At 31.6% G+C, this 23,443-nt stretch overlaps 1 protein-coding gene across 4 annotated transcripts in view; it reads right to left on the minus strand.

Annotated features, from left to right (window-relative positions):
* The window catches only part of LOC106720666, a 35,743-nt gene that overhangs the window by 4,278 nt on the left and 8,022 nt on the right, over positions 1-23,443 (minus strand). For 3 of the 4 annotated variants that reach the window (XM_014515398.2, XM_045686751.1, XM_045686752.1), the window contains exons 2-3: positions 332-397; positions 19-157 (exon numbers count right to left, since the gene is read on the minus strand). In XM_014515398.2, coding sequence (XP_014370884.1) covers positions 19-157; positions 332-397 — 205 coding nt within the window. Of the gene's footprint in view, positions 1-18; positions 158-331; positions 398-5,358; positions 5,401-23,443 lie in introns of those variants that run through there. The other variant, XM_014515399.2, reaches the window with a different exon arrangement.

Below are 23,443 nucleotides of genomic sequence, written 5' to 3' on the forward strand. Positions count from 1 at the left end.
AATAAATGACAAACTGACCGGCATACCCGCCGCAGAAGAGTTCATTGTCGTTATAATTCACAGGATTGGGGAAACCAAACCGCCACATGGAGTTTCGTGCTGGAGGGTCCATCAGTCTGCCGTGACCCTCCGCACCATGACGGGCACTGCCTAACATCTGGAATTTAAAAAAAAACATTTACATTTATTACAATGCTTAACGTCATCAAACGACACTATAAACATATGAAAGGTTACTAAATTATTGATTCATCATCATCATCTCATTTCCTTGACCTTGTCCCATCTACGTAAGGTCGGTGCACCAGGTTTCAAATTATTAATTACTTACTTGTAATAAACATATCCAGTATGTGAGAAAAGAGCCGCCGCTGCGTTTATATCTTCTGATCTCCATCTGAAAATAAAACACGTTGTTATACAAAAAAAAAAAAACACATGTAGAACCAAACCAATTTCATTCATTGACATGTTTAAGATCTAAGCCTAATTTGAACGGAACCATAAGAAAAAAAATAGATACGTTACAAAGTAACTGGCCATAAATAAATAATTGACAGTTATTTTTACAATTTAACACATTTTAAAGATGCAAATGTAGAAAATTATGATCTATTTTAATATGTAAATATGGTAATCGAAATTTAATATCCATTTGAAACGATTATCAACGATTTGAATTTATTTTCTATATGGCGACAGCTAGCCTGTCGCCCGCGACTTCGTCCGCGCGGAATTAAAAAAACTTAACAAGCAGCCTATGAGTTCTTCCAGACAATGTTCTACATGTGTGCTAAATTTCATGTAGATCCGTTCAGCCGTTCCGGAGATATCTTCAAACAAACATCCATCCATCCAAGATTTAAGGTCTGTCTACAATTTTAGCGTCACTAATAGCGGATTGACTAATGTTCATACTCTTGCATACGGTTCTATTTTAATTGGATATAATATATATTATGTTAGAAAACAATAACGAAAAGATATATCATGGTTTTTCGTCAATCTCACATGTTAGTTCTTATCACCCCTTAACATCCGTCTATGGTTCTGAAGTTAAGGGGCCCTAAAACATTTTGAGTATTTTATTTTTTAAATAATTTAAAAATCGAATCCAGACAGTTATTTTATGCCAATCGTTCAAACGGTATTACAAGAAATATGATAGTTTATGGCCATAAAATTTAGCAGAAACGGCAATAAAATTGAAATTTATGCATTTTTTAAATATTCGAGTTGTCGAAGCACTCCCGTGTGTCACTTCCTTTCGTAATACATTCACTTCAACTCGCCCTGTGAACGATGACCTTTAGTAACAATTCCATTTTAATTGGTCAATATCTCACAGTTTAATCCATTACTGTCCAACATTTTGTAATTAAACTCTTAATAAAGCGTCGAAGAATTTTTCTTTTTTAAAAACGCAATCATATTTAACAACTAGTTATTTTTTTGTTTGGCTTTTGTATTGAATCATATAAGGAGATTATTTACGATCGAATAAGTAGCTATGATGAAGCTATGCAACAATACCTGGCAAATGTGACAAAAATAAAGAACACATCTTTAGTAGAATAACAGACACTAGTGTGGGCTATAAATTATACTTTTTATAGCTTTTTAAATTGGTATAACTTTTTATTGCAGCTTAATTTAATTCCGCTTAACTTTTTACCACGAGTAATTGCTGAAAATATTTTTGTCCCATGTTTCGGAGCTAAGTTCGTTTTACGAATAGTTTTAAATACAAGCGAAAGTATTGTATATCGCATATTAACATATACTTAGAAAATAATGCTAAATGCACTTGCAAATACCATCTTTCGTCTTTTTTTTTTTGCCGACTTCAAAAAGAAGGAGTTTGTCAATTCGACTGTATTTTTTTATGTGTGTTACCGCGAAACTCCGCCAATGGTGATCCGATTTTGATAAAAATTATTTTAATCGAAAGGAAGTGCTTGCAGATGGGTCCCATTTTTTTGTTTTTTTTTTCATAGTGAAATAACTTGTAGGTAGGTATCGTATTGAATAATTTCTGTGTCTATTTTCCTTATTCGTTCAGTCTGATTTAATTATACTCACAATGGAATGTATTTTGATAGGGACTTGATTTTAAATTTAAATTTATAAGATTGCATTTGTTGATATTATTTCGCTGCATTGCTGATTGTATTATTGTCTTTCAACTTTGAATTTTATAACATTGAATATAATAAATGATATAAAGAATTCGCATTTTTTTTACTGTATCCACGATTTTTGTACCCATAATATGGAGAGATCAATCTTCTAAGAAACTCCGAAGCTGTCGTTACATCTTAAGTTGGAGTTACATTTTGTTAATTAAAGTGTTTATTAATTTAAAAAAATATTTCCATCATATCACCAATTTACGACTTAATATTTGTCAATCTTTTAAAGTTGCCTTCATGAGAAATAAGTGTGAATTCGCTCCAAATAATTTATTGAATGTTTAAATAATAATATATATAATAGGTTTATTAAATTAATAAACATTTATCATCAAGCAAATCCTACATATTTTATTCTAATAAACGTCATGTAATACTTAGTTATTATAGTTTTTTTTTTTTTGAGAAGCATTCAACACGGATGTTTATTACTCAGTCAACTATAAGTATACGTGTAATCCGCAAATGCTTTTGCAAATCGTTTGCATTGAATGGCGTATATAATACCCATTTTAATGTCTTAATACCATTGTTGACAAGTAAATAGTTACTTTATAGGCCATAAAATAAAATTGACTTTGACATGTCGATGGTTAAATGATGACATCGCATTGGATTGGAGCAAGTTAACAGCTGAAGCGACAAATTGTATCGAAATTGTATAAGTAAAATATTACTCAACACGTTCAGTGTCACTACGATTTTTACGTATTACAGTGAAGTGCTGAGCTTATCCTAAACATCTTCAGGATAGCCTTAAGCCCTTCGGTGGCGATATATATGAGCTGACAGATCGAATCGGCGGCACTGAAAGTGTTAACAAATTCATTCTTTCCGTAAATCAGTACACATCATATAATTACATCGTCGAATCTACAAAAATATTGTCACAATTTAGGCAGTACCAGAGTATCACTTTAAAGAGTTAATTTTTATTCTTCTATTTTGAGAATCGCTAATAGTTTAACCTTTAATCCGCCACTTTGGGTTACGACCGAAGACAGCTGCGTAGTGGGCGTCTGGGTCAACAGTCGTGTGGCCTTGACAGCCATCAGTCACTCATGCTTTAACACCTTGTTATTGATAACGTATGCCGAAAATATCTATACTTTTTGATGCAGTTCAGATTTATAAGATAGTTTCAAATAGCAAACATAAATACTGACTATACTACTAATAATAAGAGATATAAAGATACTAGCTGTCGCCCACGACTAAGTCCGCGCGGAATTAAAAAAAAGTAAAAAGTAGTCTATGTGTTCTTCCAGACTATGTTCTACATTTGTGCCAAACTTCATCAAGATCTGTTTAGCCGTTCCGGAGATACATTCAAACAAACATCCATCCATCTAAACATTCGCATTTATAATATTATTAAGTAAGGTTAAAAAGTTTATTCTCTGATCCTTTTTGATCGTATACCTCAATCTTTATGATATAAACTCTACAAAGTTTTTAATGACCATAAGATTTATTATAATTAATGTATAAAAGAATTTCTATGCAAATTGTTCGTATCAATGTGGACTCGATTATCGTCGTGTACCGTTGCTAATGGCTCCCTGTTCCGCAGGAAATGGAATGAGGTTAATAGTACATATGACAGTTATTAGGAATATTTGGCAAAAACTTAAGAAATTATGGATTAAAATTATTAATGAAACAATCTGCTTCATTTTCCAGAAATATAACAACACGAATAGAAAGAAGTATATGTAAATGCTACCTTTCTTCTAAAAAAATTTCAAGGATTTTTTTTTACAATTATATGAGCATTAATCTGTTTATATCGTAAGTAGTCACAAACAACATTTATTTTGGTTTGTTAATAAATCTAATTTTAATTGAATGTGAGAACTTTGCGTTTTTAAACGTAAATAGTAAAAGAAAAAGAAATCTTTTACAAGAAACTTATTAATTAAAAACAAGTAAGACCGTTCATTAAACAGTTTCCTATAGAATTATCGATTACAAACGAAAAAGGCGGCGGTACATTTATCACTATTTGCTATAATTAAATATTACCGACAGCACGATGTTTAAATATCAACCGGCTTTTTCTTAAATTCAATATCTGATTTCCTGAACGATAGGAATACGAAGTAATTAATCTTCTATACATTCATTACCATCAAGTATTACATATGGCGTACAAAAATATCTGAACTTGCTCCTTATGCGAGTTTCACAGAAAAGGAAAGCAGAGCAGTTGGGCAGTGCAGTACTGCTATTTGAACACGCCGAAACATAACAGTTTCGAAAAAAGGTTAGGTTTCTATAGTCGCCACACTTGTTTAAAAACATATCCATATCCATAGACATGTTTTAATACAAATTTAACGGTATTAAAAATTAAAGTTAATCGTAATAATGATCGTTAGTGTAAAAAACACAAAAAACTGCTGAAAAAAAAAAAATATCCGGACTTGTTATCTAGAAGATACCTGTTTATTATATACTCTATAGCCATTTTTTCAATAATTTACCGCAACTTATTCTCGGTATCGCCCTGCCCTCGATACATGGAAATATTGCGATAACAGTTTTACTTAAAACAATATTGTTTCCTTGAGGGAAAATACTTAATTAAGAAACGTGTATCATTTTGGTCAAAGCTCCTGTTAACATAATGTTCTTTAACATTGATAGACACCAACAAGATCTGTTGCATGAATGGGCTAGCTCGCTCGGTAAAATAGCACGACCATTTCTCACCCTTTTCTTATAAGGAAAAGATGGGAAGAGGAAGTGGATTTGCCGCGCACGGCCGCGTTGTGAAATGGTCTGTCCTCGGCGGTATTTCCAAACCCGTACGACTTAGGGTCCTTCAAGAAGCGAGCGTTTATCTTTCTTAAAGGCCGGCAACGCATCTACTTGTGATGCGGACGTCCATAGGAGTCGATGATCACTTTGGTGTTCTCGCCGCTCGTTTGCCCCCTTCTCTTATTAAAAAATTAATAATGTCATCTGCTTCAGTTTCTCAGTAATATTAATGTTTTACAAAAATAAAATATAAATCTGAAATTATATTTAAATCCTCTTAACACTTTTTTTTACAATAAGAAATAATATATTTTTAACTTGCATGTGGCAAAATGAGTAAAAAATATGCAAATGGTAGCAAGTTACAAACAGGTCGAAAGTTGCTGAGTCATTTTTCACTCACCACGCTGTCTTGTCCATACAATATACCTTTTTGACATTGAAATTGACGCACAGATAATATTAAAGATAAACAATTATCCACATTAACATTATCCTGACAAATAACACGTCAATGCTAACATGAAACATTTTGTTTGACTTTTCTCTGAATCATGAAATAATCGTAAAAGTAATTTTCCATGTTATTGGGGAATAAAACGCACGTTTCACAACTGTTTTTCAACAACAACATTAATTATGATTTAAAATTGAATGAAGCCGTTGTTAAAGGCTAATTCAGTTGGTCGGGGCCAATGTTAATTATTTGCTCTGACAGTGTCCGACAGATTGATTGCTGCCAATGTGAAAATACTTTTTATTTTATCTGTTGCAAGTGTTTCGGAAGTGTAATTAACGTCTTTTATATGTCAAACTGCTTAAGTTGGTTGTTACACAATTAATTGTTATTTTTAAAAGCAAGAACATATCTTAACTTATAACTTAAAAAAAATCCCTTAAGTAACTTGAGTGAGAATTGATAATATTTTTTCTTCAAACTCACTATAATATTTGAAAATAACTTATCAAATTAAGTACGAAGTTGTAAGCCCAGCTTAAATAACAGTTATGTACAAGGAAAAATTTCTTCATTCAGTCACAAACGTCAACCCTTTAAATGTCAAAATAATTATTACATCAGGGGATATTCCATGTTTCGACAGAAACCTCGATGAAAAGTTGAATAATTGGTGTATTGCAGACGACAGTTTTCACGACAGGACTGTCAGTGGAGTCGTAACGATATATCATTACTTTAAATATTTTGAAAAAGGAAACTCCATTCACGTTGTCAATTAACGACGACATGTGTTGAAACATTGATGCTTATCGACGTCGGTTAAATTAATTTATTGTGTAACGAAAAATCATAAATTGATAGCCCTTGTTTACGTTGTGTTAAAGTTTGTTATCGCATTCATCTTAACGTGTTTCTTCCATGATTTGTTGATCAATTATGTAATAAGTCGTATGATTTTTGTTCTTTCTTCTTTAATTCAATTAAAATCTTACTAATATTATAACCGGAACGGTGCAACAGATCTCGATGAAATTTGGCATAGTCTTGAAGAACATATAGGCTGCTAATTGTTTTATTTTATTAATCCGCGCGGACAGAACTAACTTTCGCGGGCGAAAACTAGTAAATTATAAAATTCTTTACTTTCTTATTGTAATCGTATTTTATGTCCAAACAACAATTTCACTTGATACAAACTTAGCTAAAAAAAACGCTGTGCTAGTAAAGGTCTTTAACATGTTTGTTTTTTGATATACTTTACTGTAAGTTGTGTTGTATTTAGTTAGTCGTAAACCTTCGCCATACTAAATGGTCTATCAAGTTAACACAAGCGGCATCATAAACATCCGATGTCGATACAAATCCTGTTCGTGCTCCACTGTACTACCATATCGCATTACAATGAACGTGGTTGTACAATGTTTATTTCTTTGAATAAATACAATTTTGCTGACAACCTTCTTACTAATATACATGCGAAACTTTGGACGCATGGATATGTGTAACTCTGTAGCGTCTTAACAGTTTTTGATGAAGTTTGAAACATTTCATAAAATAAATGCGTTATTCAGTCTGTGATAAATGCAATTAAATGCATCAGTTTTCAAGGTATTTTAAAGAAAGAATAGGCCCTTCGTCTGTCTGCAAAAAAATATCTGTATTTCTGAGAAGCTTTTTCCGTACCACGTTTAGTTTATGTTTGTGGAAAACGGAAATGTAACGTTATCTTTCCAAAGTTGTGGAAATAAAATCACTAGTGTACGATGTCAAACTTTCCTGATATTTCCTTTAAGCGGTTTTTTATCTACCATTTCTGTCGCGACAATGTATTGCATCCAAAAAGTTTGTGTTGGCGGAAGGCGTTTAATGCCACAGTATGTTCACATTTGAGCATGATTTGCGTAATATCGCAGTTAGGGTTGTACCGATCAGAAACTAGACAATTCTAGCTGTGGTTTATGTTTTACACACATTGTAATGTTGTCATTTATTCATGTTGAAGAACAAAATAAATGTTTAATTTGTTATTTGGTTTATTTATACTAGAAATAAAAGAACATTACAATTACTTTTAACTACTTTTCAATTAAAATTTGAATGAAATGGTTACGATCCCAAACCACGGTTAAGCTCAATTAGAACTCATCCATAGTATTGTGACGAGTTAATTACAAGCAATGTTTATGCCCTACAGACTGGTATCGCGCCCTTGGCATTCGCAAAGCGCGGGGGCTCGCCTCTTACGTTTCCCGCCAACTGAACACAACAAGAGATTGTCCATATTTTGTCACATTCTTGTAACAAATACTAGAGGTCATTTGCGTATAATAATAATTTTTACCTCATGCAAATACATTTTAATTTCATTTATAATTTTCAAACGTAACTGCAACTGCGAAACTTACAACTGATTTTTGTATCTAAATATTTAATGGAATCAAGTAGATCAGTGATATTATGTTTATTTATAACAATTAAACGACCTAGTTTATTAGCAGACTTATTACACATTGAAAGCGACCGTTAGTCCATCATTAGGCAATGTGAATACGGGAACCGAATAACTAATATTTGAATCTATTGTTCCATCCATTTATCAATATAGTGTATTAGATATAAGTTAGAGATAATTAAAATTTAGGTAAAACTAGCTGTCGCCCGCGACTCCGTCCGTGCGCAGTTAAAAAAATCTTAATAGGAGTATGAAAAATAGATGTTGACCGATTCTCAGACCTACTCAATATGCTCACAAAATTTCATGAGAATCAGTCAAGCCGTTTCGGAGGAGTACGGGAACAAACATTGTGACACAAAACATTTTGTTGAATAAGTCTAGGATATCAACATTCCAATATTCATATGCATTATAGAAACAAAAAATGATAATGTCGGTACCAAAAGGTTAAGGTAAAACCTGAAGCACTACAAAAAAGTTAATACACCCGTGATGTTTTTATAATTCCTACTGACGAACTAGATCAGAGGCATCCAAAGTATCAAGACTGGTTGATCCAGTATATTTAACTCTAGTCATATAAAATTCCAATCGACGCGCCCCCTTTTGAAGTTAGCACTTCCTTATTTAGTGACCACTTTGTTATGCGCGGCATTCTACTTTTAATTAGGGCTGCCAAATCTCAAGAAACCTAGATCCGAAAACTGGCGAAAAAAATACTACCCCTTGACTTTATGACGGAGAACGGAAAAAAGACGTCGTCCACCTTTTATCCTTAGAGGTTTACGAGAAAATCGACATGTAGTGACTTATTTTGAGCCAGAATATAGTTACTTCATGTTGACCCGAAGTGGCAGCCCTAATTATAATTCGTTTTCTTTTGTTTGGTTAAATGCTTTATACTATTATGATTCAGCTCGTTTTTTGTGCTAGTAATTATTTGACAGATAATTCCAAGATTATTTTCGAAATCATAAAATTATTATGAAAATAAGTTTCGTGAAAAAGAGAAGTATATATTATGCTTCACTACGGCTATATGTTGCGCGTAAGTATTTACAATCAATAGGTGCCCGGAATTTGTAAGAATGCAGTACATATTTCTCACTCCCTCTCGTTAATGGTCATATTTCTCAAAAAAATTAAGACTATGTTATATAGTTTTTTACTTTTTAAAAATATAAGAAAAAAAAGATAACTTCTATTCAGAACAAGTTTAATAAGTTGAAAACAATGTGCCATTATTGTCAACTAAAGGTCATCCGGTGTCAATTATTAAAATGTCCTTTATCTAAATATTTACGATTCTTGAGTGGAATAAATTAAATAAAAACATATTTATTAAATCGAAAAATTTCATTGTATTTTTATCAAAGCTCACATAATTCATAGATAATGTCAATTTTCTTTTAACTTATTAAAAAAAACTTTTTTTTTACATAAATATAAGTTTTAATTAAAAAAAAGTTTTCTTTTCTCAAAACAAATTTTAACATATCTTGATATACCAGATAGCATAAAAGTATTGAAGCCCCTGGTACTGTACAAATACTTTAATGCTTATTGACAGTTTGTTTTTTTATCCTATGGTCACGAACTGTCAAAATTTTAGATTTCAAAAGGTGATAAGATGATTACTTAAATTAACTTATGACTCATATTGAGATATTTTTTGATTGTATTGTTCTTGATTTTGTAGTTTAAAAAAAATCAAAAATGTCTTCGGGATATTTTTTTTATCGAACGAAACGAGCAAGCTGTCACCTGAATTCGCCGAAATAGCGAAGCGACTGCTGCCCATAGACATACTCCATTGCAGATTCGTTCTTTAATCGTGGGAGAACGGGGACGTACAGATTTTTATTCTTTAAACATAAGCATTTGTTAAATTAAAAAAATATATTATTTAAATTTAAATAATTTTAGCCCAATATATTATTAGTTAAAACTCGACCTTTTTTCATTAAAATACATTCAGTACTTACCTAATTTCTGAAATTTTAATTTAAAAATAATAATAAAATAACAAAAACTGGAAAAAAAACTTAAAAAATAAAAACATATATATCATGTGCTTGTTTGTTTTGTTATTTAAAACATTTCCAAATAAAACACGACGTGTGACAGTTTACGTAAATTTAGCCTTTTCTTATGTTAATACAAATACAATTATGGATCTTGTTTCTCGCATTTGTCCGGCAAATATTCAGGCATCGGTCAAAAACCTTAATAAATATTTATATTTCAAACGTCTTTATTTCCACAACAGTTATTTCAAATATTTTACTAACTACATACTTAAGTATACTATTTAAACTTATTAGTTTGTAAAAGTAGTAGAAAATCAATAAACCCTGCCGACTTTATAACACTTCAGGAAAAAATGGGAATATACGGGAAGTAACAATGGAATGATCATACATAGGTACAATAATTTACACAGTTATTGTCTGAATTTTTCGGCAGTGGAATCCTACGGTGAGATCCACGGGTTCGTTAACCGACACGAGACGTTTATGTTTTTCCGACGTTGAAGTATACAAAACGCCTAACAATTGACCATAGAAGGTTATAAACGGTAAATTTTTTACACATATTACGTTACGGAACTGTACAAATCGCTCGCTTGGTTCAAAACGTCTTCGATCACTTTTAATTTACTAGCATGTAGCCTTATTTAATCAAGTCCTATGTATATCACACAATTTTTTGTATCTGAGTTGCTATCCTAAATGTACTATGTTTAATATTTTTTTACTGTTATCTGTACGAAGATGTATTCATCTTGTGCAACAGGTGAGTGAAAGTTGTTTTACTAAAAACTAAACAATAGATTTAAACGCACGTTGACCTTCATAAAAAGTAATTCAATTTATATGCAATTGCCGATTTAAATCAAATGTCAAACTCGTAACATCTTACTAATATTATAAATGCGAATGGTTAGATGGATGGATGGATGTTTGTTAGAAAGTATCTCCGGAACGGCTGAACGGATCTTGATGAAATTTGGCACAGATGTAGAACATAGTCTGGAAGGACACAGAGACTACTAAGAATTTTTATTTATTTATTTCGCATGGACATAGTTCGAGCGATAGCTAATATCTATCTATCTATATATATAAAAGAAAGTCGTGTTAGTTACACTATTTATAACTCAAGATCGGTCGAACTGATTTAGCTGAAAATTGATGGGTAGGTAGCTTAGAACCAGGAAAAAGACATAGGATAATTTTTACCCCGTTTTCTATTTTTTATTCCGCGCGGACGGAGTCGCAGGTAAAAGCTAGTATTAAATAAATAAAAGATGAGCATTACACCATCGGACCCTAACCTCAAAAACAATTGTTTATAGAATAAATCAAGATACAATTTATTAAACAAATGCATACCAAATAATCGTTTACATACAAATGTGATCGCCGATGCAATAATTTTAAACGAATGCGCTTCTTATGCGAAATGAATATCAATTGCACAAACACAGCGGGATATCATAAACTATGACAGGAGTTTTGTATTAAAATTAGGGCTGCCATACACAGACTGCTTAAAACTATGGCTCATACTTCATGTTATCGATATTGGGTGATCACCAGACGTTCGCCATACACGGACCGTAGTTTAACAGTCTTTGGAAAAAAAATTAGCCGGTGTGCCATTAGAAGTTGTCGGTACCTAGTGCTTGAAGCAATCTGTGTATGGTGACCTTTACGTGTTCTGTGTTTGTTGACGACTTGAGGACGTTAAGAAGGTTAAATCAAAATGTCACGTGTCGTTGACACTAAAATTAGTTTTAAATACTTACAATTGATAAGAAAAACGCAAAAAAGTTTGTTAAACATTCAAATGTTTTTGGAGGATTTTGTTTTTGTAAGTTTGTCTCCGTTTAAAACCTGGAAGTAAGTTTGCCTTGCTGTTACGTCGAGATTTCTTGACTTTGATCATGGGTTGCTAAAATGTATACAAAATATTGTCATTTATGACAAAAATCAGCCTTATTTATTAGTTGTATTAATAAAAAAATGTATTTGTATTTATGCATTGTAATATTATTTAATTGTCTTGCCAAAAAATATTGTATTATAAAATATAATACAAATGTATTATGTCGTAGCTAATTTGCAAAAACGCGATGTCCATTACTCAATCTAATAAAAATGTATACAAATCAACCGGTTTCATAAAAGAATAGGATGAGTAAGTATGTATTAAAAAAACATACTGGTTCTATAATTTATTTAACGTCTTCAGTTTTTTTTTTACAGAATATTAAGTATTTTGTAATGTATCTTGTTCATAGATAGGAATATAATCTGTGCAATCACTAGTTAACTATCTTGTTGACAGTTGCTTAATATAAAGCTATCAATAACAATCTATGTTCTAAAATACTAGCTGTCCCCGCGACTCCATCCGCGCGGAATTAAAAAAAAAACTTTTATTAGTAGCCTATGTGTTCTTCCAGGCTATGTTCTATATTCGTGCCAAATTTCATCAAGATCCGTTGAGCCGTTCAGGAGATACCTTCAAACAAACATCCATCCATCCAAACATTCACATTTATAATATTAGTGAGATATATTACAAGGATTTTTAAGTTCATCTGCCTGGCAACGCCATATATTTTGTAAAATCTTCATAAATAATGATTAAATACGATTTTAAAACGTTCGCTGTCAGCTTTAGATGAAAATACCTAACAATGTTCGAAAAATAATGATGAGACTTCGGAATGCGGCCCATAAACGTTATTTGAAAACAAAGTTAGAATCACATAAAACATATTATAAAACCTTGAAAACCTTAGTTACCCACTCCATACACAATGAAAAAACGGCATATTTCAATCACAACGTTAATAATAATATTAAAAGACCAAAATTATTATGGCACAATTTAAAGTCGACTGTGCTGCCACCGAGGCAAGATACTTATTTACCTTCGCATTTGACAGACCCCGATAAAATTAATAAACATTTTTTAAACTTGCCTGGGCATCCATGTATTGATCAATCGTACCTGAACTATTTCGACGCAAATCGCTACGCTATTGGTGCATCCTTTTCCCTTCAACCTGTCAATGAGCTGATGATTTCCAAAATTATCACTAACCTTAAGTCGAATGCACTTGGCATTGACGGTATTTCACTTAAAATGTTACTTATGACATTGCCACACTCCCTTAAAGCAATAGTTTCCATCGTTAATTGTTCAATAACAACATCCACCTTTCCAAAACTCTGGAAAACCGCCCTAATCCGACCTTTACCCAAAAAACCCAACCCGCAAGAATTTAAAGATCTTCGTCCAATTAGTGTACTGCCGTGTATATCAAAAATTGTAGAAAAAGTAGTTTGGTTTCAACTTACAGAATATCTAGAAAATAACAATATACTACCTGAACTCCAATCTGGGTTTAGGAAAGGCCATAGTACAACCACGGCTCTCTTGGATGTTAGTGACAACATTATCACTGCTCAGGATAACGGAATGTGTACAATCTTGGTGCTTCTAGATTTTTCAAGGGCCTTTGATTGTATAGACTTATCCCTGCTTCTATCTAAAATGGCCTATTATGGATTCGATCCAGATACGGTCAGTTGGTTCCAAAGCTTCCTCACTGGCCGTAGTCAGTGCGTCGAAATAGTGCAGGAAGAGGGTCGGACGCAGCGTTCTGCTTATAGTACCCTTGAAAGAGGTGCACCTCAGGGAACAATCCTCTCTCCTCTTCTTTTTACTTTATATACAACAGACATAGTTAAGTGCATACGAAATTGTAAATATCACCTATACGCTGACGATCTACAAATTTATATTTCATTTAAAGCCACCGAATGGGCCTCCACCATACGATCACTTAACGAAGACCTTGAGAGAATACAGAACTGGTCCCAAAACAACTGCCTCGTCCTCAATCCCGCTAAGACTAAATATATCGTTTTTGGATCTAAGTATCAGTTAAATAGTGTACCTACAGACTGTCAGGTGAAGTTAGGGTCCGAGAGCATCGAGCGTGTTTACGAAGCCAGAAGCTTAGGATTGTGCCTCGATCCAAACCTGCGCTATGAAAAGTATATTTCCGGAGTCATTAGGAGCTGCTTCTATAGGTTAAAAGTGCTGTACAAAGTTCGGAAATACCTCAATGAACAACTTCGCATACAACTGGTTGAATCGCTGGTACTGTCTAAACTGAATTATGCTGATACAGTGTACGGCCCTTGTTTATACGCTAAGACCGGAAAGTTAATTCAGAGGGTACAAAATGCATGCGCCCGGTTTTGTTTTTCTATACCGCCTAGAAGTCACGTTACGCCCTTTTTAAATGAGCACAATATTCTAAAAATCGAATATCGCAGAAAACTACACTTGGCGTGTCTACTTTTTCAGGTTATAAAGTCGCAGGCCCCTAAATATCTGTTCTCTAAACTAAAGTGGTCAAAAGGTAGATGCGCTGAGCGAAAGCAGCGGTTCCTGCAGCTCAGCACGCAGCGACACAAATCTACGGCGTTCCGAGGTAGTTTCCGCTACGCTGCTACCCGGTGCTGGAATAACATTCCGCCGCCAATCAAGAGCGCGCAAACAAAATTATCTTTTAAAAATAAATTTAAATGCTTTCTCATGGAGATACAAAAAAGTAAATAACAATAACTTATTCATTAAAATGCGGATAACTAAATTACGAGTACTTATTGTAGAACCTCCATCGAATCTCTTTTTTTATTTTTTTTTTGCTTCCAATTTTTATTATGATAAATGGAAATAATTTTTTTTTTATTTACGTTACTATATTATTATTATTATTTTTTTATTATTATTATTTTATTTAGCAGTATTAGCAGATGTACATACTATCATGATTATAGGTTGGTCTCGGAATTTATCCTAAAAACATTAGACTGCTCTTTAAATTGTAAAGGAATATTTATACTTCACTTATTTTATCACCTGCTGTAACTGACGTGCTGCGGAGTTCAAGGCTTTTGCAGAATATCAGTGTTTCTGCCCCCATGGCAAAGAAACATACAGCTGAGCAAAGGCCCTATCTGTTCTGCATTGCAACGCTTAGTTATAATTTGTTTATTATTATTTTTAGTTTTTTTTTATGTACATTACTTTTCGTGTCCTTAGTTTTAATTATATTAGTGATCTTTAGGTTTTATTTTCTTTTAATGTTTAATTGTATTATAAGTGTTGTAATGTCTTTGAACGGATTAAATGTCTTATTATTATTATTATTATTATTATTATTAAAAAAAATCCTAACATAAAAAATCCAATATCTCCAACTTTTAACTATACATGTTTTGCGTAATAACAAGGTATCTATAATTTTAACAATACAAATGGCAATATGACGTCACAATAAATAAATACTAAATGTGACACACTTTTTTTGTCCTCGAGTGTAAATCAAACACATTCATTGTAAGAGTAAATGCGATCACGTACATAGAGGTTTTGTGAATCACCTTCTGAGAAGCGTGTTGTTTTTGTGGTAAGCTTTCGTGCTACGAGTGTACACGAGGAAATCGAACCCCACTATTTACCTGTCATGTGTTAGACCTTCGCATATATCAGGTGATCTGATATTAATGGATAGGGCAAGATCGTGCTTGGACAAACTTAAAAGAACTATAAGGTATTAATAAGAAGTACTTAAAAGCTTAAAATGAACTGATTAAAGTCTTGACACTGTAACTAGCAATGCAATGGAATGGACTCATGTATATTGTCCGCGAATCCGTAGCCACGGAATTAAAAAAATAAACTTAATTAGTAGCCTATGTGTTCTTCCAGACTATGTTCTACTCTCTCTGCCAAATGGCGCCAAAAGTTCAAGAATACCCATACAAATTATTCGTCATAGGTATGCCTTATATAAAAATATCCTAAAAATTGACCAATTATGAAGGTTTAGATTCAGTAGTGGATAATCTGTCCACTAGAAATGTGTTGATGGAACTATAATTTATTTTTCAAATATTTAAATTACATAGAAATAAAAAAAAAAAACAATAAGTTGGTCAACTGAAACATATAGAATCTAATCCGCCGTAGACTTTTTTTTAATAATTCAATTCTCGCGAACAATCAAATTTTTAGCCGACTTCAAAAAGAAGGAGGTTATCAATTCGACTGGATTTTTTTATGTGTGTTATTATGTTTCTCTTAATCCTACCACTATAGTCAGTAATAGTCATCATAACGATTTGACACCTAATAAATTGTAGCTTACAGGAAAGCTTTAAAAACATTGTTTTTTTAAATACACGTACGACACACATTTTTAGATGAATTAAAACACGTCGCACATAAAATTGGATTTAATTTTATGATACTATCAAACTCAAAGCAAAATTAGTGTCGTATGTTTTCCTCTGACTTTGATTATATCAAACTAGCTTTTACCCGCAACCCCGTCCGCGCGGAATAAAAAATAGAAACCGGGCTAAAAATTATCCTATGTCCGTTTCCTGGTTCTAAGCTACTTGCCCACCAATTTTCAGTCAAATCCATTCAGCCGTTCTTGAGTTATAAATAGTGTAACTAACACGACTTTCTTTTATATATATAGAGGTATAGATAATCTTTACAGTTATTAATTTACGTTGATCTACTGCAAAGAAAATTGTCAGCAAACATGTCAGCATTGCGGTAAGATTTAGTCTAAATCTAGGACAAAGTTATAAGTCCATTACCCCTCTGAATAATCACGTTGATTTAATTAATAAATGCTTTGATTGATGTTGTTTTTTGCAATGCAAAGTGTTATCGTGTCATTGTCATATTGTCACATACACGACATATTGTCTGTCATAAACATGAGGCCACTTGAAAGGATACAAGATGTTTTAAGTGGTGGATAAAATGTCACAGAGTAAAAATATCAATCAATAACAAAATAAAAGGAATTTTTTAAAAGACATTTATATAACTTTGCGGATTTCTTTTTGGTTGAATTTGTTTTTTTTTTACATGTGTAAATTAGATACGTAATATGTTTCTCAACAGACATACTTAGGAACGGTTTAGTAAACAGTACCCTAAATTCTATTTAACACGTAATAAATAAAATGTTCAGCCAAAATTAGTTTTTGAAATGTTGTACGTTTTTTTTTTTACAAAAAAATATACCCAATTTCAAGAACCTTTCTCACCCAAGCATTTAGTAAACCTTCAAAAGTGAGACAATTCATTGTCCATTGTACCACGAAAAAGGTAAGATAATCCTTTGTAAGTGACATCTGACTACCAATTGGAATCCTCGAATAATCACCCCATTAAATACGATTTAATAACCAGTATTATGGACTTTATTCAATCAACTTTAAAGTTTATTTTGGTCTACGAGCAAGTTTTAAAAGTAAAATTAAGTAATACATCTAAATATCACACTTAATGCTTTAGTTTTAAGGTTCAAATTTGAATACAAAAAAATTGTTTTACCAATTATATGAAAGGGATCACAGAGGCGAGCATTCAAGTCGAGAGGGAGTCTCCACTTCTGACAATATTTATTTCTTAATATGTTATTGATGGACTTACTTTAAATCTTTATGATGTTTATATATTCAAAAATTACCTTCAAGAGCATGCTTTTAAGATCTTCATATGTTTCTACTGATTTTTTTTACACAAACGAGCAAGCGGCCACTTGAATATGCCTAAAAAGCGAAGCGACCGCTACCTATAGACAGCCGCAGTTACAGATGCCTACCTTTAATCGACAGAGAAGGGGACAATTTCCTACAAATTTAATGTGACTAAATTATTTGGGAATTATTTGAAAAGGAAGATATCCTCTTTATTCACTAAGAAAATTAGACCTCCTGAATAAAATCTGAAGGAAAATGGAAGATAAAAAGGTAAAAGGTATGAAATATAACATCAAAATCGTAAAATCTTAACTAAACTTTTACCAGTTAATATCATTTTCATTTAATTAGTTACTATGTTTTATTTGGATTAAGGATAATAGACCTTTAAAGATTTGAAAAATTGTATAGAAAAAAATAAATAACAAAATTCATAAATAGCATTTTCATTGATGTTTCTTCTTCATTAAAATGCATTTAGAAACAAGTAGCAGTGCGATTTTTCTGCAACACATTTATGATTTAGCACTTCTATAAAAGTTTTATTCAATTTGACGTTTTGAACTTTGCAAAGCTATACTTATGACACTTCAAAACAATTAAGTAAAGATAGTTGACACGGAGGCGCGAAATTAACAGCCATTTATCTTTTTAAATGTCATTTTTAAGAAAATGTACACGAATAAATGAAAGATATTTTACGATTAAATGTAAATTACTACTACACTCAGAGTCTAATTACTCAGAGTAATGGTTACACGTGATCTACATTTATGGATTGTTTATGCAGCCAATTTAAGATTATGCGTGTGGCAAATCATAAAGTAATACAGCCTAAACAAAATCTGAAGTGTGAAGATGTTGATTATCATTCGACTGTTAAAACTAATATGGGGTGGACTGTTAAATTGTAACGCGAGTAGGACTATTATGTTTTTTTTTAAATAAGTAGCAGTATTACATCTAGTTTCAGTTAGTAAAACTTTCATTCAAAATATAGCTTACAGTGTTGTTCGTACCTAACGAGTATGTTTTCAACACATGACTTCACAAAGATAATTATCCTCAGATAACATTAAAAGCAAATATAAATTTAAACACATCCGCGCCCTAATAAACTACACAGATGTGTTTCGAAAAGATGGCTATCAGTTATCTTCACAGCCAATTTAAATTTGTTCACTTGAATAAAAATAATTTTAATGTAATAAATCTTTTTTTTAGTTTATGTTCTAAGTTAGTAATAAAATTTAAAAGGTCCGCGGTGAAGAAGAACTATATGGACGTGTTTTTTTATGGTAAAAAAAGCATAGATAAACATCATAGACAAAGACAAAAAATCCTCTTGTTTTGGCTATTGCTTGGCTTAATGAGCAATAGACTACGGCTAAATTTTTAAACTATGTTATTATTTATATTTGGGTTTCTGGGAAAACATATCGTCATCCCTGTCATTATCTTTGACAAAACTTTTTTTAACGGAGACTTCGTTTTTAACGGAGATTTTGGTCTCGGCAACCCACGGTTAGTCTTGATGGTTTTTATTTAACAAATACTGATTTATGGCACAATAAAAACAATTAGGAAGCAATAAAAAACTTTAATACAATAAAATGTGTGCACGCATTTGATATTTTGATATTTTTCGATTCCTTTCGATTTCATTCTTAAGGTTGTTTGTATTTAGACTTTAGATTCGTTACTTACTGGATTTATTACTTTATAAAAAAGTTTTCAGTTACAAATATTCTAAAATAATAACTGGTTTTTAAGACACTCTAACGGCAACTTGCATCCAAAAAAATGTTTTTTACTACTGTTTTACACAAAAATGTACATAAACGTTTACTTTTAACATGAATTTCGACGCTGCATTTAGCGTCGAAATTAATTTAAATTTAAATATGTTAAATTATTATTTTAACTAATTAAACTTGATATGAATTTTATTTCAAAAAAAATATCTAATTTATTTATGTATTTAATACTTTTGACCTCCGCTTCACATTTTGACATATTAGACGTCCGTATCAATCAATTTATCACATACGAATTGATTTGTGGCCAATGATATATTGCATTTTATTGCATTCTACAAAAATCTTCAAATTTCAATTCTATCGCAATACAAATAGAGTATACTTTTGGTCTATATTTAATGCATTCATTAATTATTTCACGTCTATGATATGCAATAAAATACTTCAATTAACAACGAATTTGTCTATTGTAGTCTTTGTTACAGACGTATTAAGAATTCTAAATTATATTTCAAGTTGCAGTGATGCCATCTATTAGATGTTAAAGGTATTAAAAATTTATGTTTCGTAATAAAACGATTTAGTAAATTAATTGACTGCATTTTAATTTATGTTTTACTGCAGCAGCAACTAAACAAACACTTTTGTGGAAATCGTTTTATAGACAGACATCGACATTTGGATTGTTTTAATTGTTTTTTAAATGTCAATTTGAGACTGTAATATTTCAGTCAGACACCATTATTTTAGCTAAAATTAAATCATTTGATCGTACATTACTTTATAGTATTTTAATTTGTTATCACGGTTTATTTTTTTTTCGATGTAACATAAAAATTAAACATATTTTCCAAAAATCTTAAGTTAAAAGTAACAAGAAAGAGACAAGAACCAAAGATTTATTATTACAACAGAATGCTCTTAGTGTAGCGTCACTATAAAAGGCTTACTTTATTATGAAAAAAAAACAAGTAAACATTTAAAATATCGCAGATGACGTAATAGTTATTTGTAACTGAAATAATTAATTGAATATAGTTATGGCGGAAAGTTACGAATTACGGTTATATATTCAAAATTCTTCTAATATATTTAACCGTAAGTAATATGTAAGATTGAAATGAAAAACAAACCATTCCAAAAAGAAAACATTCCTGAGTTCTTGACCGTCATTGCACAATTTGTTTTTAGTTGTGTGAAGATACTTTTTAGAAGTTTAGTTAGTCGTTAGTCGTTATGGAAAGTCCTGGAATGTATATCAACGAGATTTTTAGACGATTGTCTTTTTTATAACTCCTTTATTATGTTGAAGACATTATACATCACCATTAAGGGGCTCGAAGCCTACCCTAAGTCAGGGGTGATTAAGCCATAGTCAACCACGCTGGTCCAGTGCGGTTTGACTTCACAAATATCTTTGTGTGATATATGCAGGTTGCATCACGATGTTTTCCTTCAACGTAAGAACGTCAGATAGATGTACATATGTATCGAAAACCGAAAAACACATTCATACATGGCGGGATTCGAATCCAGGACCTATAGATTACAAGTCAAGTGCTTAATTCCTAAGTCACCGACGCTTTTAATTCTTGTGAGCAACATTAAATAGCAGAAAAAGTGTTGTGATTATGTATTTTATTGTCAACCCTCGGAATCTGTTGGTCAAGCTCCGGTAAGTAAAAATGCACAATTTGTTGAACGGAGAATCAAATTTGAACTCATGCATTGCTAAGGCCATAGACCACGTAATTGTCTGTAGGTCTACAAGTAGTCCTATAGTGAACTTGCCCGTGGTCTAGGGATCTGGTCTCTGGTATTAGCTCGCGGAACCGATATATCGGATGCCGAAAGCTAATGTCAGGGTCGCGAAGCCAGTTCTAACTGGTCCCGCTTGACATTTCTATATACCGCCGTTGTGACTGTCACTCAAAAAAGAACAACAAGCAAATCATGCAGGAATGTGAATAAATTAGAGGACAAAAGTACAGAGGTCCTAGCACGAATATTGTAACAACTTCGTTAACCGCACAAATTTTTGTACAAATTTTGTTGATAACGATACGATGACGATTCTCACAAATATTCGTGCTAGGTCCACTGGTATACTTTACCGTGTTAAGTAATACAGTGTTATGATATCCTATTAATCAGAATCGAAATGGTAAGCATTTTCTTAGAGTAAACAAGACTCAGTGCTGCAATAAGGAACGCCCTTAGTGGCCACCTTACGATTTTGACTGTGGGATTAAGAACAAAAAATCTGTTAAGTGACTGGTGACAATATTGTTAGCGATTGCATAGAATAGGGGATATCAAATATGTAGATACGCTTATATTATTTTTTATTTAAATCCCAAAAATGTATAGTTAAATGTTTGTGTAAAAGGCAAATTTATGTTTGGGATGGAACAGATTTAATGTTAAAATTGAAAAATTAATTTTATACTTATGCCAACCTACGTCCGCAGGTTTACGTAAATCATTGAAAATTAGGTGATAAATAAAGAAAAATCATAAAGAACATATACTTAAATGAGATGATTCCAATTGATTGGACATTTTTGTATACATTTTATTGTAACTTATTAACCTATGCTGTTATTTATTTACAAAAAAGTATAAAACTGATTTATAAATAGGTTTTTTGCTTAATATTACATTCGCTACTTTAAAAATACGATTTTTTTTTAATTTTTCCACAATGTTTGTATACATAGTAAGTGTATATGTTGTAATCTTTTTATTAATTAACACATTTTTGTATTCAAGGAATGATAAAATATATTGTATTATTTTATTTATAATAAGCAATATGAAATGCGCTTATTGTAATGTTATATTTATAAATCACAACCAGAATTCAGTTTTCCCTTTTGTTTGTTTCATATTGACAAAGATATATTTACACATACATAGAAATAGTTCGTCCAAAAAACCCAACACCTTTCAAACTGTAACATTAAGATAAAAACAAAATTAAGGTCTTAGAAAAGAAACAAAAATGTATAACAAATATCATTGCCTCATAAGTTCCACGAAACTATATCATTGAAAGAAATAAAAAACAAAAGTTATAGATGACTTGAAACAAAAACTAAAAACAAATCGAATATAAAAAATGTGCATTGAAAAACGATTCACTTTAGACTTTAAATGCACTTAGAAATATCGATAAAAAGGTAACCGAAAAAAAACAAAGAAATAGACTGTGACTGTCTTTGTAGAACCTTCTACCTTTTGCCGATATCAAATTATTAATCTAATGATATTATTATGATCTAATCGAAGACTAATTTTGACACATTCTATAGTTTTATTCCTTTTTCAATTAAATTTGTCACAAATATAACAATAAAAGATCGATCGAAAGTGTATTATATTATATACTAGCTTTTACCCGCGACTGCGTTCGCGCGAAATAAAAAATAGAAAACGGGGTACAAAATTATCCTATATCCGTTTCCTGGTTCTAAGCTACCTGTACACCAATTTTCAGTCAAATCGATTCAGCCGTTCTTGAGTTATAAATAGTGTAACTAACACGACTTTCTTTTATATATATAGATAAGTGGGTATATAACTATACTTAAGTTTGTTGATTCCTTTCATTTAAATAGTAAATATTACGTCTTTACTAAAACTTAACTGATAAAATTTCGCACAAATGCATGCAATAATCACATATAACTACGTGTTTCATCCGCTTCATAAAAGGATTTATTGTATCATTATTAAAGGGTGTACTGATTAAAACTAGTAGTAGCTATTTTTCTTTTTACTTGTATATTATGCCCGCTACACATCTTCTGTTTTACATGAACAGTCCGATTGTACAGTATTTTTGCCTACACGCTTATGATTGAACTGAACATCAGTTAAAACTGTAAGTGTGAAGCTGGCTTTAAGATCCAATTATAAAAATTTCCATTGCTATTTATAACTTTTTAAATTTTTGAAAGGCCTTTTAAAAAAGGTCAATACATTTTTTTTTAATTTTCGTTCGTGTGTTTAAATTTCTGTCACGTACAATTTCGACTATAAATTATAAATGGTATCCATATAAAATTATTTCGATGCAACAAGAAAGTGTTTTTGTTGCACTTCTGAAATAGTTTTCAACATTAAATTACACAGTAATTCTTTGTAAATGTTTTTACAACGAATGAGTAACATATTACCGTGTACTTAACCTAGCAAATATGGTATAC

This window comes from Papilio machaon, chromosome 4 (assembly GCF_912999745.1).
Source record: "Papilio machaon chromosome 4, ilPapMach1.1, whole genome shotgun sequence".
Lineage (NCBI taxonomy): Eukaryota > Metazoa > Arthropoda > Insecta > Lepidoptera > Papilionidae > Papilio > Papilio machaon.